The 20,888-nt window shown below is 34.2% G+C and overlaps 1 protein-coding gene across 5 annotated transcripts in view; it reads left to right on the forward strand.

Annotated features, from left to right (window-relative positions):
- The window catches only part of NLGN1 (neuroligin 1), a 769,628-nt gene that overhangs the window by 745,330 nt on the left and 3,410 nt on the right, over positions 1-20,888 (forward strand). For 3 of the 5 annotated variants that reach the window (XM_036017708.1, XM_036017707.1, XM_028504806.2), the window contains 2 exons: positions 16,092-16,304; positions 20,044-20,833. In XM_036017708.1, the coding sequence (XP_035873601.1) occupies positions 16,092-16,304; positions 20,044-20,833 (1,003 nt within the window). The remainder of the gene's footprint in view (positions 1-16,091; positions 16,305-20,043; positions 20,834-20,888) is intronic. The other 2 variants (XM_028504805.2, XM_028504808.2) reach the window with 1 other exon arrangement.

The following is a 20,888-nucleotide window of genomic DNA, read 5'->3' on the forward strand; positions in this document are numbered from 1 at the left end:
TGTGTAAGTTAGGAAGAGGCGTTCCCTGCAGGCTGACTCCTTTGTGCCATGGCAATTTTTTCACCAGGAGGGGGCCCTGTTTGTGGGCCACCCTATGGCACGTGGGTGAACATGGTCAGATGCAACATACCAGTGCGTCTTCCCCTTCGGTGGGCTCAAAAACTTCTTAGCACACTGCACAGTATTTCTCTTGACATAGGCAACAGGTGAAAAACCTAAAGAGCAAATCATTTTCTGTAGAATTTATAATATTGACTTTGTTATCATTAACATTATTCAAATAAATTGCAAGTTAAATTACTACAACTTGGCTCAGATCAACAAATATTCATCTGTATTATGTACTTATTCATTTATGTGAGTTAGAGAATAGTTCCATACAATGTAGACAAAAGAGAATGAGATAATTTTGCCTGAAGAGTAAAGATTTTCCTTGAATGTCTTGCCAAAAGAACCTGACAGATGTTTTCCATCTTCTGTGAGCACAGAATAAAAGGAAACTGGTTCACGCTACATAGATATTTCAGCTCTGAAAATAATTTTCTTGCAAAGAGAATGATAAAATTAGGTTATATGAGAACACTTTTCCCCAAGGTAGATAGAACCATAAAGGTAAGATTAAGGATTTTATTGTCCTACCTTTTAAAATCCAACTTTTCCTTTCCATTGGAATATGGGGTAATTTGTAGGTAAAATTGTTATTTTTAACTGCAAGAAAAATTCAAGTCTATATAACAGGCCTTGTGCATTCCTTTTATTCTTGTTGTTTGTTGTGGAACAACCGATTTTTCCCCACAGGAAAACACCCCTGCTTTTCTAGAACAATTAAAAGTGGAGAAGAGGTCAATAGGGTATTTTCATACTCCAAATTTTTGTCATTTTAGCCTATAACACAAAACACTGTTACACAGAAACAGTTGATTAGTAGAGAACAAAAGAGGGGGCATAGAACATGTAGTAAATTGTTTGAGTAAAAAAAAAAATCCACAACCTGCTTCTCACCCTTTACAAGCATGGGGTTTAGAAGACAGGAAAATAGGTCCTGGCCAACTCTGACATCAAGGCAGTTTATATGCACTCTCTGATCCCCAGTTTTCTCACCTGTATGATTATGTGATTGCTCCAGCTACTGAAATTGTTTTCAGTCATAACATTTTTTAAGAATTTCTTACATGTTTTATCTTTAAGATATCAGAGTTCTCAAATGTTAGTGTATATCAAAAACACCTGGGAGCTGGCAAAAAGTGCAGATTCTACCCCCAGAGATGCTAGGCCCCTCCCAGATATTGACTCAGCAGGTGGAATCCAAAATCTCTTTTTCATATACTTTCTTCATGGTGAGATTACAGGAAGTCGAGGAATGTATCCAAGAAACATTTAAGCAAAACCTAACTTTCTGAAGAACAGGGTCACATCTTATTAAATTTGTGTATTGAGTAACTAGTATAGTTCTAGGCAAAGAGTGGGTACCCAACAAATGCTGATTTAATGAACTATTTTCATTCAAAGGTGTATTAACGTATTCATAATATATGGTTTTCTAAGAGAAAGAGGGTCATTTCTAACAGAAGGAAGATAGGCTATAGAGGTTTCTAGTAGCTACAAATTGATGTAAAGTACTCTGTTAAGTTAGCAAATTAAAATTTAAAAATTATGCCTTCTCTTCAACATAGCTCCCCTCCAATCCTCAATATAAAACAAACAAACAAAAAAAGAATTCTGCATTTGTATGCCTTTTACTCAGTGGCATGATAACAGGATGCTCACTTTAGTCTGAAAAAGGACTAACTCTTTATACATTAAGTACTGGGATTCAAACCGTCACTTCAACCCATGGCAGCTGTGTCTTGTACCACCTCTGCCAAATGTCACCCTTCCTTATGGGGTTTGATTTTGCTGCTGGATCTGGGGGAGTATGCCTCATTGCACGGCTTGTAACATCAGTCTCTGTGCCTTCAATTCTCCAATTCTTTCTCATTTGACTTCATATATATTAATACAAAGATTCGTTCCACCTTTTTCTTGAATAGTTAATCACTTGGCAGCCAACACCCTACTGTGGCGTTGCAGGTCAAATCAGCTGAAAAAGACAATGACTTCAGGCTGGAAAATATAGTGCTTAGTGAAAACTGTGCCCAGGACAGGACCTCAGACTTGTCACCCAGACATGAAAGATTTATTTTCAATTACAATCCCAAGCTTAATGTGAGGGCACCCTGTGGGGGGTGATTCAGATCACTGCTTCTTCTAAATTGACCTTGTACTTGTTTCAGTATTTTCTTCACTCGAGAACAGCATTCTGTGACCCTTGGCACTGAAGAGCCCTATTAGCTACTGCAGGAATTGCTGGGCTAGGAAAACTTCAGAACAATTCCTCTAACTGAAGGCCAAGTTACATGAATAATTTCCTCCTTGGTGAACCTTCACTGGTTAACACAGCAAAAGATTTGGGGCTTAAGGCAATACTTCCTATGGATTGCAGGGGACCAATCACACCATGTTACATAGGTTTAAGTAAAACCCAAAAGCAAAAAAAAAAAAAAAAAGAAAAAATTCCAATTTTCATTATTAGGTGGATTTATTGTTAACACCTAATTAAGACTTATCTATCATACATTCCTTTTGCATGAGTAAATAAGAAGACCCGAGGCTAACTGCTGGTGCTGCTACACTGGTAGCTGAATTAGTGATTTGCCTCAGGATATTCCGGCTCCCAGTTCTAATGCCTTTCTGCACACCAGCAGCTGCTCCATAATGCACACCATATGGCCCTAATCTAGGGTTCACAAGCTTTTCTTTTAAGAACCACTAATTGAACCTTCCTAGGAAAAGTTGCATTTAAAAAATATATCTTTCTAATTTAAATTTTGAGGGAGTCAGAAATTTGAATTATCATCCCAGTGTTATTTGAGATCTGATTATTAGGAAGTAGCTTAGTGTAATTTTCTTTATATTGTAGCTCTCACTACTTCTAACCTGAGACTTCTCAATCTACATGTTCTTAGACTGTTTGTTCTGGAACGCTTACACGACTCTTGTTTTCACCTTTGCATTTAACTATTGTACCCATAATCATGGATGATTATATTAGATAAAGTAAACATTACCTTTACTGGGTCCATCTTGTGGGGGTTTAGTTTCTCCTTAGTAATTGTCTAAATAATGTCATGAATGGTGCCAGATTTTTCTGGTATATGTAAACACAGAATAGTCGAACTATATCTGTATTTAGGCTGCTGGAATCAAAGGTATGTAAAAATAGCCACCTTTAACTCCATAAGCATTTACTGTACACTGGCTATATGTGTGGCACTGTGCTCCATCTGGAAATAAGGTCAAATAAGTAATTACAGGTCAGTGCTGGTACATCCCTCCCAAAGAATGTCCAGAGTAAGCTGAGCATTTAAAGGAAGGTGGACTAACTGTGTTCCAGGTTTTCCCAACAACATTTGAACTGAGCCTTGAAGACTAAGAAGGAGTTGACCAGCAGAAGCCCAGATAGGAAATTCATTAATTTGTTACCTATTTATTAAATTTTATATGGAATATTATTCAATGGTAATTAAGTGTGAAAAACACAAAAATGTTTTCTCTTTATTTAGGAAGATAGACCAATGCCCAAGTAACAATGCAACGTGAGAAGAGCTCATATGGTGGTAGCCAAAGGATTGGGTGCTAAGTCACTTCATGTATGTCTTTCCTGTCTTTTGCAATGTCCAGAGCACAGCTGAAGCCTTCAAAGAAGAATTTGCTCCCTTGCTCTCCTCACTGACTTTATTTTAGTCTACTGGCACCATCTAGGTTACTCATATAGCCATGCTTTTTCCATCTTTCAAAAACATTGTCACTAAAAATATTTTTAGCTAGGCGGAGTTATAGTTTTGTTGTTGGTTGTCTGTGTTTGTTGGTGTGATCGTGTGTGTTTGTGTGTGAATAGTGGCATGTTGGTGTTTGGGTATGTGGGGTTTGTGAGATGATTTAGTGTTGTTCCAGATGAGTGTTTTAGAGCATTGTAGGCCACTTTTTCACCAATGAGATATCTTACACTCCAAAATTCAGAAATAAGCTTCATTTTTGCTTTTTGTGATAATTATTTTTGCAATTATTATAAATTATTTTAACCTTAATTAATTTACTTTTATTAAATTACTTTGTAAATGTAATTAATTTTATAATTACTCAGAAATTTTAAATTCTTTTATACATGAAAACACTATTTAAACATTTTAACCAGGGTGAAGGCCAAGATCATACAACTAGTTATAAGCTTCTCACAAAAATGCTGTTTTTTATTGTGTCAAAGGGAAGTAAGGATGTGCTGAAAGACGATGAGGACATATCAAATTGACATAGGCGGCAGCTTGGAGAGACTATTACTGGACAAATATGGGACAACTTAAGCATCAAATTAATGGGTAATAAAAGATTATGACCCCTAGAATGAATAAGAACCCATGAGTTCATAACAATATAAATGAATGAATGAGTGAATGAATAAATGAATTAATAATGAATGCAAACTGGGGATAAGGGAAATCTGCCAATTTCAACTAATAATAAAATAAATGATGAAATTAATATTTGCTTCATATAAGAATCATGAACAGATGGTAAAATTAGTCGAAGAAAGCATGATGAAAAACAGGACATTTAGAGAGTCTCAGCATTATCTGTCTACTTTATATTTATTAACACAAAAAACATAGTAACTTAATAGCAGAGAAATCTGGAAAATTACCACCTTAACTAAGTGGAACAACTCAACTTTGGGTGCCATCTAATATGATGCACTGAGATGGGTGCAATATTATTTCTATTACCTTTCTGCTGAAAATTCTTAACCTAAGGAAATATGAGGGGGACCCCCAAAATGGAATTATCTTCTGGAGAGCGGGTCTCCTGTAGTACAGGCTCCCCACCCCCAAGTTGAGTGTTCTAGGAACCCATCTGTATCAGTGTACCAGCTGGCATTGTTGAGAGAGTCTGCATTCAAATTCAGTGAATATTTTTAAGGCTCTTTGAATGCATCTGCCTATTTCATGAGGGGTGATTTACAAGTGCACCTGCCCACACCGTGCTTAGTGTTCAGCAGCTTTTGAGCAAAACCAGCATGATCCCCATGCCCCACCCTTTCTATTCTCTTGGTCTCACCCTGCATGGCTTTTTTGGTTTCCCTGAATGAAGAAGTTCCTTAAAGGGAAACGTTTTGCTGATGTGGAAAAGGTGAAACAAAAATAACAGAAGCACTAAAAGGCATCAAAATTGATGAGTTCAAAAACTGTTTTGAGCAGTGGAAAAAATGTCTTGGTAGGTGTGTTGCATCAAATGGAGAGTACTTTGAAGGTGACTAAAGTTTAAACATATAATAAACATTTTTAATAAATAAATTGTGGTTTTGGGGATCCCTCCTCCTATAATCATGATAAGTAATAAACAAACCTTAGTTGAGGGACATTCTACACAATAACTGACCTATATTGGTAAAAAAATGTCAAAGTACAGAAAAACAAAGAATTATCAACAAATTATTCAAAATTAAGGAGATTAAATAGGAAACTAAATTTAATGTGTGACTCCAGAATTGATAGCGGGGGAGAGAGAGAAAGAGAGAGTGCCAAAGGAAAGGAGAAAAGAAGGAAGAGAGAGGGAGGCAGGGAGGAAGAGAGGGAAAAAAGGAAGATGTTAATATCTAGGAAATATGGGTTAAGGGTATAGGGTAGTTTTTGTACTGTTCTTGGTACATTTATGTAATACCAAAAGTATTTAAAAATAAAACATTTTATTTCTGGGTTCATTTTTCTGTTCCATTGACCTATATGTCTGTTTTTATGCTAGTACCATGCTGCTTTGATTACATGGCCTTGCAGGACAGTTTGATACCAGGTAGCATGATTCCTCCAACTTTGTTCTTCTTTCTTAAGAGTGCTGTGGTTATTTGGTTCCATATACATTTTTGAATTACTTGTTCCAGTTCTATGGAAATATGTTTTTGGTATTTCAATAGGAATTGTGTTGAATCTATAGATCATTTTGGGTAGCATGGATATGTTAACAATGTTAATTTTTCCTATCCATGAACATGTTAACTTCTTTCATTTATTTACATTTTCTTCCATTTCTTTATTTAGTGTCATAATTTTCTGAGTACAGGACTTTTACTTCCTTGGTTAAATTTATTCCTGGGTATTTTTGATTCAATTATAATTTACTTCCTTGGTTAAATTTATTCCTAGGTATTTTGATAAAAATTATAAGTGTGTTTGTTTTCTTAGTTCCCTTTTCAAATAATATTTGACAAAGGAAGTGAGAACATATAATGAGGTAAAGACAGTCTATTCAATAAATGGTGTTGGGAAAATTGAACAGACACATGCATAGAAATGAAACTAGATCAATTACTTTCACCATATACATGTATAAAGTAAAAACAAAATTAAAGACTTAAATATAAGACTCAAAACTATAATACTCCTAGGAGAAAACATAGGCAGTAAAATCATGGACATTTCTCATAACAATTTTTTTCTGTTGTATCTCCTTGGGCAAAGGAAACAAAAGAAAAAATAAACAAATGGTGCTGCATCAAACTGAAAGGTTTTGCACAGGAAAGGAAATCATCAACAAAATGAAAAGATAAAACACTGAATGTGCGAACATATTCACCAACACATCTGAAAAGTAGTTAATATCTTAAATTTAAAAAGAGGTTACAAAACTCAACACCAGGAAAAAAACTCAACAATCCAATTAAAAATGGCCAAAGGACCTGAATAGACATTTCTCCAAAGAGAACATACAGATGACCAATAGACTTATCATAAAATTATCAACATCACTAATCATGAAGTAAATGCAAATAAAAGCCACAATGAGATAATGCCTCATCCCTGTGAGAATGGCTACCATCAATAAATCAGCAAACAACAAGTGTCCTTGAAGATGTGAAGGAAAAAGAACCTTCATGCACTGTTGGTGGAAATGCAGATTGGTGCAGCCACTATGGAAAACAGTATGGAGTTTCCTCCAAAAATTAAAAACAGAACTGCCTTATGACTCAAGAATTCTACTTCTAGGTATATATTTGTAAAAACCCAAAACATTAATTCAAAAGAATATATGCAACCCTGTGTTCATTGCAGCATTATTTACAATAGCCAAGCTATGGAAGCAACCCAAGTGCCCATCAATAGATGAGTGGGTAAAAAAAATGGAGGTAAATAAACAATGGAATATTACTCAGGCATAAAAAAGACCAAAATATTAGCATTTATAACAACATGGATGGACCCAGAGGATATTATGCTAACTGAGATGAGTCAGTCAGAAAAGACAAATACCATATGATTGCACTTGTATATGGAATCTAAAGGACAACATAAATGAACAAAGAACAGAGAAACAGACTCATAGACACTGAGAACAGACTGATAGTTGCCAGAAAGGAGGAGCTTTGGGGGACAGTGTGGAAAACAATGAAGGGATTGAAAGGTACTGATTGGTAGTTACAAAATAGTCATGGGTATGCATGGGAAATCTAGTCAGTAATATTGCAGTAACTATGTATGATACCAGCTGGGTACTGGATATATCAAGGAGAACACTTTGTAAAGTATATGACTGTCTAACCACTATGCTGTGTACCTGAAACTAACACAAAATAATACTAAATGTAAACTGTAATTGAAAACATTTTAAATGAAAACTAAAAAAAATATTTAAAATCTCTAAATCAGTCAAGTAATTTGTAGTAGAGAAAATATTAAAAGTAGCATTTAATGAATACCATATTTTACCAGTTATACCTTAGATTGACATTTATCTTTAAAAAACCCTATAATTATAGAAACAAATAAATAAAATAATCTGGGATTTCATCAATATTCATATGAAATTTGTGATGTCTTGTGAGCTTCTTTCATTACCCAGACCATATCTCCTACTCTTTCTTTTTTATTGCGTCTTTGTCAAGGGTTAGCCGGTATGGGATCGAAGCACACAGTATATCTCCTTCCACTAAGGCCCCAGCTCTATGAAGTTGACTACCACTGACTATTTCATAATGCTCAAATTACATACATATCACTTATATTTTCTTTTTCCTGCTGTTCTATAGTCTAAAACCATGTACTACTAATATGTTTTAGCAATTTTTCTAAGTATTCTTAAAGTGATCAGCAAATTGAGACAAAATGTCTTCCACTTAATCATCATCACATAGTTCTGGCTCACAAAACTATTTTCTTTATAATACAACCCATTTAAATGTTTGAGTTGAATTATCAGGAACTATCTACAGTGAATACAAACATGTTCTTTACCTTTAATAGGATTGCTTAAGTGATATAACGAATACCCTTACTACTTGACTAAAACCTAGATTGCAATATAAGTATGTTCAGTTGTCTTTCCAACTATAGTTTTTGGAGCAATTTTAAAACCTCTGTGTAAATTTAAACTTGTTGTCTACATGTACATGTTTAATAATTTTGTAATTTTTCAAAAACATTTTTCTTTAAATTCTTCTGAAATTTATAATTCTTTTTAATAAAGATGGAAGAATGATTTACTTTGAATAAGCTGGTATGCTTGAAAAATGTGAAATTTAGTTGATTAAAGCCAAAGCATTTATTCCCAAAATATATTAAACACTCCCGTGTGCCAAATAATGATAACTCTGTAAGGTATGCACTACTATAAAAATTATCTATTAAGAATCTGAGACTCAGAGAGACTATCTACCTGTTGTACTCAGTAACTTGCTTATACACCCAAGTTGTCCTATGAAGTCTGGTGTTCTTTTCACAATACTATTGAGAAAATCTCAAGTGCCTCTCAAACTTTATGTCCTTTGTCCAATAATCTGGGCTGCCTACTGATCCATATGACCTCTTCTTTCGTGTAGGCCCTACCCAGTATTGTCCTATTATATTTTCTTTAAAACTGCTGCCATGCACTCTATGTCAAAGAGCATTTCCTATGCATTGGCTGCAGAGAGGGTTATCTTCTAAATTCCTACTCCATTGCTGCTATGAAAGAAAAGCTATACCTGGACCTCTTTCATTTGGAAAATTTAGTGGTTGGTCCCTATGTGGTAACAGAGCTGTAAGGCATTGATCCTGCCTTCATTCAGCAAACACATATAGAATGGCCACTGTGGGGCAGGCACACAGTCCAGGGAAATAAAGGACATGAATGAGTTATAAATACAATTTATACATTACAAAGTACACACACAGACATTCACATTATAGTGGGATCACATGAGACCAAAATATGCATTAGATGGTTAGAATTTACATAATTGTTGCAGTTATTATTGTTCCTGAAGTTATATAATGTAGTTCTGAAGGCTTTTCCTGTGTGGTAGTCATTGTGACTCCTTCACTGTCATGTGTTGAAGTAAATTATGCACTGAAATCATCACACACATTCCTGCATAATCAAAACAATTAGAAAAGAACAATGGGATTTCTTTGAATCGCCTTTTTAGAGGGAGATTTATCCTTTTTTAATTCAGAAAATATTTTTTATGATCTTTGAATCATAGTAAGAAAAATATACAAATATAAAGGACACATGGACAGAGCCAAAATGGGGTAGGATTGAGGGGGGGAGGTAGGGATGGCTGGGTGGTGGGGAATGGTGGGAAGGGAATGGAGATAACTGTACTTGAACAAGAAGAAAAATTTTAAATATAAATAAATAAAACATTGTAATATTTAGCTCTTTTCTAAGGCAACTTTTTCAGGTGATTCAGGAGACATAGGGGACCTATATCAATTAGAATATATTTTATAGGATTAACATTTACTTAATTGAGATTTCTCCTTTTTTACTTCTTTGTGAGAGCAGTTATTCAGAAAGCACAGAAATTTCATCACTTTTTGATAATAGGTTTGTTGCCCAGATTGATATACACAAGAAATAAACCATAGTCTACTTCAGGGAATGATAGATAAGCTTCTTTTTTTTTTCTGACATGCAGACCAAGAAGTGTGAATATCAACAAACTTAGTTTGGGCTGGAGAATAAAGGGGATGACATGAAAGCTGGGTCTGGGAATTCCTTTCTCCCCAGTGTCTTGGACCGTTCTTGAAGGGGGATTAGTGTATGTAATTTAGAGCTAAGCAAATAAACGCCGTTTTCTCTCCATGACTATCTATAGTCAGAAAGAAATGGTTAAAATAAAAAATTTAGTTCCATTTGGAAAAAGGTGTCACAAATATTAAAACTGAATATAACATAGAAGAATCGGCTTCTTCAGCTGTTTAGCTCAGAGACGGTAAAAATTGTGATCTTGGGGGACCGAATGAAATAGAGAAGTATCTACAGGTGTTTTCTTCCTAGGCATTTGGTGGCAGTCACCTTCTTGTTTCCCATTGTATGCCTCCACATCCAGCTCTCAGGAACTAAAAGCCTTGTCCATTAACTCAGTTTGATCTTCCAGATGAACCATTAAAAAGCAATTATATCCAAATAAAATAAATAAATAAATAAACAAACCAAAATATAAAATTTTGAAAATGGCACCAAGTTATATGGTATTAAGATATCAGCCTCATTTCAGAGCAATTTTTTTTTTTTTTTTTGCCAGAGGATACATACAAGGAATGTAGTTCTCAAGAGAACACAACAGCAAAGAAACTAGCTAGAGGTGATGGGTAATTAAACAGTATTATGTGTGCTTTTTCCCTATGTAGACCCCAAATTTTCCAATTTGGGGAATTCTAAACCATTACATTTTGTAAATCTTGACTTAAATAGAAAGAAGGAAAGCTATTCAATTATATCTTACATGATAATTTTATTTTGATATAGCAATAGACATTAAAACAGAATATTTTTCAAAGCAAGTCAGGTGACAGAATAGAAGGTAGTAGCTGTTTGCTGTAAGGTTGGATGTTGAATGACTAGTAGAAAGATTTCAAAAGTCTAACAGGACAAGACGAGGGCCTAAAGTAAGTCAGTGACATGAGTGGAAAGCAGGAGACAGACAGAATGCAAGGAAGAACTGGTTGTACTAAGCAACTAAGAAGACAGAAGAAAGTAGTCCATGGGATTTCCCATTGAATTTTCAGTTGGGAAATTTTGAGGTATTAATTCCACAGCTTTAATTTTTTTATGTTTAAGATGCAAAATCCTTAATGAGTTATTGTCTGATCTATATTCCCAAGTTCCCAGAAGGATGCCTCACCATAATTTAAAGTGTCATATCTGCAAAGATGGCTCTTTAATGCTTCGTGTGGTCTCTATTTTGAGCTATTTATCAATTTGACTACAATCATCTGTATTCTGAAAATGGCATTGATGAAAACAAAGAAGATTTCTTTCCTACTTCTTTAAAGGATGAGGTAAAAGTAGGTTTACAGTTGTGAGTACACAAAACACAGGTGCTTGTGTACTTATGCTTGTGTTCTTATTTATTATTATATTATTTTCCATAGAAACAGCTATAAACCTACATTTGCCTTTCTCTGAATAGCAAGAACTACATACTATGGAATATATATATATCTTTCTATTAAGAAATCCCATAAATTAAATATCATAAACATAGTTTTTCATATTTGCCCATCTGTCCCAAAAAAGAAAGCACAGCTATAATATAGATTCACTAATCTTAAATTTCTGACATTCTAGATGTCACCTTACAAGTAAACAGTCTGTATTTTCCTACTCTCAGTTTCCTCCCTGAATATGTTGAGGTGTTTTTGTCTACTGAGAAACACTCTGCATTCCTTGTTTTTACGTTCTAATAACATTGCCCATAGGTTTGCGTGTAAGAGACCTGAACACAGATTGGGTCAGCCAATAAGCTGCAGGGCTGCTCTCAGACACTATAACTCAGCTGCTCCATACTCCTTCAGCAAGCTGTCTGAGTTCAATGGACATCAGCAGCCCAAGCCAACACTTTGGTCACAATATGTATATGTCTTTATTTATTTTCCCCTTACCTGATTTATTTGGTTTTTGCATTCTAAGTTTTCTCTCTAACACCTGGAAATAATCCTAGTTGCTAGTTCTAGTAAACATCAAATTGACGTCTAATCTGAACGTTCAGTGAATTTAATCATAACAGTAGAACTAGTATTTCCATGCAGAGCAATGATTGAAGATGCTTTTAATAGAATGAATTTTTAAAGGGAAAGCATAGTATTAAATAAATTCTGTTTGAAAACATAGTTGAATGACAATTACAGTAGATACTTGAGCTGGTGAAACAATTCTTGACATAATAATAATTAAAATGTTTAAAAATTTCTGTTAAGTTCAAATGTGATAATTTTTTCAAGGTTTTATATTTGAGTCAAGTTGAATTTTTCCAAAAATATTCTGCTACTTCTCCCCCCCCCACACACACAAAGAGAAGATCTTATTGCTTGTTTTTATAATCATTATTGTTTTATCTTACAAAAATAATGTGGCAGTGTGTTAGGATATCAATTAGTTACACACTAGGAGCTCACAACTAAAGGCCAGAAAAAGCCAGATCAAGTAAATGACAATTTGTTAAGACTAATTTCAGTGACATTAAGGAACAATCTTTTCCAAAGTAATGATAAAAGTAAGGAACACTTTCAGATCTTTGCAAAATTGAGTTTTGCCATGGCTGGATTGTAGTTGAGCAGTTCAATGTGAAGTTCAACTAGAGTGATCTGAAATGATTCTGCTGTCAAGGACACCATATGTAACAATTTAAAAACAGAACTTTAAATGAATAAAGCACTTCTCTGGATGGCCAGGTATAAAGAATAATGCCAATGTACATCACTTGGGTAATTAGTAAACTGTGTATCTTTTGAGTAGTGATTTATTTCATATTTTTTCATTTTGTGTCCTTAGATGAGCTACACAGTTTTGTTTATATATAGCATCAGAAATCAAAGAATTAATGCAAGCCTGTAGTATCTATTTATCAAGTCTAACAGGATATGATTTGATTGGTTGGCTAGCCTTAGTAAATGTAACCAATATCTATCATTTTTTCCTAACAATAATTCATGGTGACTCTCTGCATTCATTCCAAACTGGAAAGAGATGATGGATGATAGATGATTAGATAGGTAGATAGATGATAGATAGATAGATAGATAGATAGATAGATAACAAATAGGCAAATAGAGCATTTACATGATACAGAAATCAAGAATGAGGGCAATTCAATTCAGAACTGAAGGGTAAAATTAGAGTTTGATAGAGTAGTTTGGGCATTCCGTGCTTACAACACTGGCTTGTACCTGGTGAATCACTTTGTTTTCCATGCAGTGTCTTAACAGTGTAATTTTGGAATTCAGCTAATTTTGTGTACATTTTTTTTCTTGAAGATACTACAAGATTTCTTTAAAATATATGTATAAGGTAGAAGTTGCTCTTTAGAGAATTAGCATGTTTTTATAGAATTTGTATGTAAACACAAAACTGCTTGACCAATACCAAAGTAGTTGAAATGGTGCTACTAAAACTGGAACTACAAAGGCTATAGATGCTATTCAGTTAATGTAGACATAAATAATCTTATCAATATGGTTCTCTACATGCTCCACATTGAATAATGATTAATTTACTAGTGAATCCATTTTATATGAATGTCAATATTTATTGGAATGAAACTAGAGTTATTCAATATTATTTCAAGGGGAGTTAAGTGCAAATCCTGAATTGCGTTGAATGGCAGAAGCTACATTCAAAAACCAAATTCCTGTCTGAATATATTTGTAACATAGAACTATAGGTGATAAACTACCTACAGTATATGCTCATTCAATTCATTCCCTCTCTCTCTAACACACACACAAACACACACACTCATTCATATCTCCTGTATCCTTCAAGAGCCTTTCCATTTAATATACAGTCATCCTTCCATGATGCTGTTTTCAGGGTTTGTGCCGTCAGTCATGCCGTAAGTTCCTTCAGAGGCTTAAATTAATGGTTAACTTTTACACCAAATTTACCTGAGTAAATAAAGTTTTAAAAAATCCTTACCATGTTTTTGTTTTGTATTTTAATATGCTCTTATTTATATGGCTATCGAGTATTTCAAAATGCTTTTTTAATTTTTTAAATGAAAATCTTCTTAAATTGTTATGCAGATTCAATAAAAGGAAGTGAGTATGACCAGAAATGTGTGTTTATTGGAACCTATTTTTTAAAAGGTTCCATCTCAAGGATGATTTAATACTTTCAGGGTTATGCACACAAATACAAACACACATGCACATACACACACATTGGAGTAGAGAATTTTTCTTAGGATTTTTATTCTCATAGAAAAAGAAGGGCTAATCATCTTGGTTTATATATTTTCTCAAATTTATTTCTTCTATAATGATTCTAAAGAATTTCTTGTCCATAAATTCATTTTGGTATAGATTGATTTTACTCAGTTGATAGGTACCATATCACAGTCTCATTTTCACAAATGTAATTGTGAATTATATTTTTACAAATTGGATAAAATAATTTTTACCACAATACTGAACCATTATGTTGAGCTTCTATTATGGGTCTGCAAAAAGAAAATAAATCTAATTTTTAAAAATTATTTTTATAAGCCCTGGCTGGCATAGCTCAGTGGATTGAGCACGGGCTGCGAACCAAAGTGTCCCAGGTTCAATTCCCAGCCAGGGTACATTCCTGCGTTGCAGGCCAGAACCCCCAGCAACTGCACATTGATGTCTCTCTGTCTCTCTCTCTCTGTCTTTGTCTCTGTCTCTCTATCTCCCTCCCTTCCCTCTCTAAAAATAAATAAATAAAATCTTTAAAAAAATTATTTTTATAAACTTGTTGTATTTGGAAACTATGTTCCTGAATATAATTAATCAATTTGTGTGTAATATATCTCTAAACATTTTTATATAATATATAGTCTATAAAATGGAATATTTTATAAAAATGATTTCTACATTTTTACCAAATTCATATCAAATGCAGAAACATATCAGAAAGATGTTTGTTTTATAACTTATAACAAACAGTATAAAGCTGTTGTCAGCAAAATAAATGACTCTGTTTAAAGTATTATAAAATTAATGTATTTGACTCTTCTCTCTATAACTTCAATATATTGTAAGCCATCACTTACTGTCATCCACAGGTTCTGTGACTTTAAGGAAATTAACATATAACAATTTTACCACGGGCTAATTGATATAAAAAAGAGTTCAGTTCCCAAGGCGTCTTGGTATTGTAATGACATCGCATGAAATGATGTTATTCAAGGATCAACAACTACGTTAGAAATTCATTCAGCTCTTACTGCCGCAATATTTTTTCTATCTCCTTTTTATCAATTGCCTTTGCCATGCTGCCATTTCAGACCTGTATAAGACCCTTCCACCCCATTCTTTCTGCCGTGCAACATTTCTCACTCCTCATTACCAGATTCACTATAAAGTAGAGCTTCAAGCATTCTAAAAATATGAATCAGAACTTTTCAAAAATCTTCAATTATTCTACCTTGTTTTCTAATTTAGCAAGCCTCACATTAGCATTTAAAATATTCCATAAAAAATGGTTTAAATTACCTCTAACAGAGTGATCTTTCTTAACCATGGAACATCATCGATAAAAGTGTGTACATACATATCACGCAGAGAGTTGCATATAATTTTATTCACAAATTTTAGAAAAATACACATGTTCTTCGCCCTCACATGCTGCCACTCGGCTACACATACTTTAAATTCCAACCACGCTAGACCATGAGCAACCTGAGGACTGACACAGTGTTTTACACAAAAGCACATTCACAAATGCCCCATGATACTCTCCCAAATATCCCCAACAAGCAACTGGGCCTCTGGAATGTCTCTCTTGAGGTCTTTCAGAATGTTTTCCTTCATTTTATCTGTACCCTGTTGCCTATTATCTGGATAACTTGGGAAAGATAAATATCATTTTTTCAGATCTTAGTCTCTTCTATTTTTCCTAAAGTAAATTCTTTTATTCTGGTGGGAAATAATTTTTACTAAAGAACTTGCACTCACCATGAGGAACACAGGTTTCAGTTGTATTTAAATGTAATGCCCATTTGGTTCATGTCAAATCAAAAGGGTTTTCTAAGATGTCTTTTTATTTCTATTTTTCAGGTTTCTTGAGCACAGGGGATCAGGCTGCAAAAGGAAACTATGGACTCCTTGATCTCATACAGGCTTTAAGATGGACTAGTGAGAACATTGGATTCTTTGGTGGTGACCCCTTAAGAATCACTGTTTTTGGATCTGGCGCTGGGGGTTCATGTGTCAATCTTCTGACTTTATCCCATTATTCTGAAGGTAACCGTTGGAGCAATTCAACCAAAGGTATTATGCAGGTTGCAAATTTTGACAATTTTGGTGTCTGCATGCCACCACCATCAGTAGTATGTGATGCTCTGTATATATATCTATGTTCAAACTGAGTGTCAGGTTGAACTCAATAACTGTTTAAAATTTTGATTTCTTAGCTTTTATATGCATGTTCAGATTTTTGTCAAACTCTTTGTCTCCTGTGGAGCTTGGTAAGGATGTCCTTTCAAGCACACTTCATAATAGTTAGCATCACAGTTACTTTTCTTTCCTCCAATGGGTGATTTTGGGGAAAATCAAAGATGTTCATAGTTCTGTCATCTCTGTGTATTCAGTAGTCAAAATCAAAGACAAGGTTGTTTTGTTTTTTAATTCAAAGATAAGGTGCAATCTACTTTTAACAAAATAGACATTTAAAACCCTTTGCTAGTAAGAAGGAAGCAGCTAGAAGCTAGTTTGTCTAGAAATAAGATTTTTCACTTGTTGTTTGAGTAAAAAGTGGATGTTTGATTATTTTGCATGCATGATCCAAAATTGTCAAAGCATCAAGGTCACTAGAAGAGCTTTTGATTTAAAAAATAGGTTCAAATTTGTGCTTTTTCAACTCCAAAAGTGTTCCCACCCACCCCTCAACCTCAAGCTTGGCAAAGCAGCGTGGAGCACTGATAAGGCTTAAACCCCTGAAACATTTTCCTTGTCTCCATGTTTTGGCCTTGGCACTTTTTTGAAGTGCCTGTCCAAAGCTCATAATGTTGCAGTTTTATTGACTCCCATCTTACCATGAGTTTAGTCACTCATTCAACTTACATTATTAACTTATATCCACAAGAACAGACATGTTTAATTGGAGAAGTTTGCAAAAGCAAATACTTTCTCTCCATCATACATACATAAGTGATAGAAAAATAGAAAATAGACATCAACATAGGCCATACTTTTGGTCATTTTTTATGTATTAAGAAAGTATATACTGTCAACTATTCAGGAAATATCTTAATTTATAAGACTGATTTTTATAAGTACAAAATATAGAATACTTGTTTTTGGTATCAAAGATACATTAATGAGGAATTTCAAAAGATCAGCCAGTAATTAAGTAAGTATATATACTTGGAAAATCATATATCATTATAACCTATTGTATTTTGCCATGTGTAATGCACACTTTTTTGCCCAAATTTTTGAGGGAAAAATAAGAACTCACATTGTACATGGGCAGTACTAATCTTATATCTGTATAAATGTTTTTAATTCTTTTACTTATGCTTATGCATTGAAAGTGTAACTCTAGAAATCAATAACAATATCCATATACGATATAATGCCCAGGAATACAATAATTGGTTTGGTTTCTAAATATAAATAAATAAATACATAAATAATTGAATTAACAATTAAAACAAATTTTTTTTCCCTGGAAGTCTGGGCTAAAAACATGGTGGATGTGCATTATGCACGAGAACACATTATACATGGCAAAATATGGTAATTTATAGATATAGTTTCTGTAACATCCCATATGTATTAGAGTCCTGACTCAAGATGGCAAAATTCACATATGAGAACATTTCGAACTGTATAAAGATTTTGGTCTGTAGCGGAAACTTTATTTTGAAATAACAAACTTAGTTGTTGTTTTTTTTAATAGAACAGATTATATTTTTCTAGGCTAAGGACTACAGTAAGTAAGCTAATGTTTATCAAGGTTAACTTTAGGCAATCTCTTCAGACTTCTTAGGGCCATTTGCTTGCAAATGTTTTCCTTCTAGGTTTTCTAGCACTATTTGTATATACAAAGCAAAAAAAAACAATAAAAATAAAAATAAAACTGGCACCAAAGCCAATTTTACCCAGTATAAAACTAGTATTTAATATAAAGAGATGAATCAATAGGCTCATTGGCTAGCATTGTTATTTGCATGGCAAGTGGTTACGCAAACAATTGAAAATATAGCAGCATTCGATCACCCTCTTCAAGGAAATCCGTCCAGGCCTGGCCATATGAATGGACTTATGTTTGGTCTAATCCTAAATTTATCTCCACAAAGCTTTCTGATTTTGACCAGGAGATGCTTGGGAGATGTCTTGAAAGAGGCAGGTAATTCTGTCTCCCGTGCAGACATAAACTTTTAAGCTTGTAAACCCTCCAGGGCTGCAGCAATGCTCAGGCCTGTATCAACCAGGAGTCAGCCACAGCTTGCGAACACACAACAGGCATTGTCACTAATTATAAAAGATATGGTTTTTCTCAGTACCATCTAGATGGCATATTTCAGACTATGTTTAATAATATTTATTTTCCTTCAACTGTTTTTCAGTGTATATAGTTAATGTCTTTAAGTCCCTGGAAAAGGAAGGGGTATTATAGAAATCACCAGGTCTATTTTAGTTGTAAACTTTTTAATTAGTAAAATATTTATCTGAGAAAATATTGAGAGACACATAGCCTACATAATTTTTGAAGTTATCTGTATTTATATCATTTACTCTAGCATACTTTGCTCTAGCCAGCTAAAAATATGTTCATAAAGATGTCAGAAACAAAAGTACATTTAAATAAGTATTGTTTGACATTTTGAATACTTTTAGAATTCTCTAGGAACATATTACAGCCTGCATTTTTAATATATATGTGTGTTTGGAGAAAAATCTAAAATTTTGCTTCTAATTCAAACACTGTTTTAGCACCTTTGTAAAAACTGTTTTTATCTCATTAACACATATGGATAATTGAGCATGTGTTTAAATAACCAAACTCCAAACTGCATTTGGAAAATGATAACAAATATAATTTTTAAAGAAAATAGATAAATTATATTTTAACACAAAGATTTTATTTGAAAATACCTTAGTGAGTAGATAAAGTACATTTGTAAATTTGAATGGCATACAGCTCTAATCAACCTGCAGATGGGGCCATTTTATAATTTTAAAATGCAATTAAGTGAAAAGCAGTGGACCCTGTACTTTTTATCTTTTAAGATAAAATGTAACAGTGCCTATTCAACACTGGAAAAAGTTAAACCACACCCCACAAAATCCTTCTGCTGATGGTTTTTTGTTTAACCCAGTGAAAACACTCCAAATGCTATGTCTTCTTCTGAAAGATGAATATTCAGCATACTGTGTCAGACTTGAAGAGCTAGGAGTATGTGTGAAGTGATATTCTGTTTTGTGTGCCTCAGGGCTATCCCCAGGGTATTAGCAAATCTCCAGCCTTAGTTGTTGTGTGAGCTCTTAACAATGCTTTTTCAAATAAAATCTGATTAAAATAAACTTGCAGAGTCATTCTAAAGGAAGAAAAATGCAGCCAAATTAGAGGAAATATTCTCAAAGACATCCTAGAGTCTGATGAAGAGATAAAGGGGAGAGAGTTGGCCCCTTTTGGTTGGCTTTGATAACAACATAAGTGTTTACATGCTGAGCACAGACATATTTGGGGCTTTTTAACCACTTGTATTTACATATTCTCCTCCTCTCCTTCCTTTACTGCCTCTTTGAAACAGAATCAGTTTATACCTCTTGATCTCTGAAGTGGTTGTAACTCAAAGAGAAAACTGAGTCCACTTTTCTGATTCATTATACCCTGGGGATGCCTCTATGTACTTTCTCTTAAGCAAAAATGTCTTTATCTCCCTGTTCTTGAGTTGTATCTGGGTTTTTATATACATGGCTAAAATATCTAATGTTATTGTTTTGCCACAATGTTATTCAAAGGGTGTATGAAATTCCTTATTGTTTTTTTTTCCCATAGGACTTTTTCAACGAGCAATAGCTCAAAGTGGAACAGCCCTTTCCAGCTGGGCTGTTAGTTTCCAACCTGCAAAATATGCGAGAATGTTGGCCACAAAAGTTGGTTGCAATGTTTCAGACACAGTAGAATTAGTGGAATGCCTACAGAAGAAGCCTTACAAAGAACTTGTTGACCAAGATATTCAACCAGCACGATACCACATAGCCTTTGGACCTGTGATTGATGGTGATGTAATACCCGATGACCCTCAGATATTGATGGAGCAAGGAGAGTTCCTCAACTATGACATAATGTTAGGGGTTAACCAAGGAGAGGGATTAAAATTTGTTGAGAATATAGTAGATAGTGATGATGGTATATCAGCTAGTGATTTTGACTTTGCTGTTTCCAATTTTGTTGATCATTTATATGGATATCCAGAAGGCAAAGATGTTTTGAGAGAAACCATTAAATTCATGTATACTGACTGGGCTGACCGTCATAACCCTGAAACCAGAAGAAAGACATTATTGGCCTTGTTTACGGACCATCAGTGGGTGGCACCAGCTGTAGCTACAGCAGATCTTCACTCAAACTTTGGTTCACCTACATATTTCTATGCCTTTTACCATCATTGCCAAACAGATCAGGTACCAGCTTGGGCTGATGCAGCTCATGGAGATGAGGTTCCCTATGTGCTAGGAATCCCCATGATTGGACCTACAGAGTTATTTCCTTGCAATTTCTCCAAAAATGATGTGATGCTGAGTGCAGTTGTAATGACATACTGGACAAATTTTGCTAAAACCGGGTATGTACCTAAGGAATAAAGTTTTCTGTAATTTAATAAAAATATCTCTTTAAGC

Source organism: Phyllostomus discolor, chromosome 2 (assembly GCF_004126475.2).
Source record: "Phyllostomus discolor isolate MPI-MPIP mPhyDis1 chromosome 2, mPhyDis1.pri.v3, whole genome shotgun sequence".
Taxonomy (NCBI): Eukaryota; Metazoa; Chordata; class Mammalia; order Chiroptera; family Phyllostomidae; genus Phyllostomus; species Phyllostomus discolor.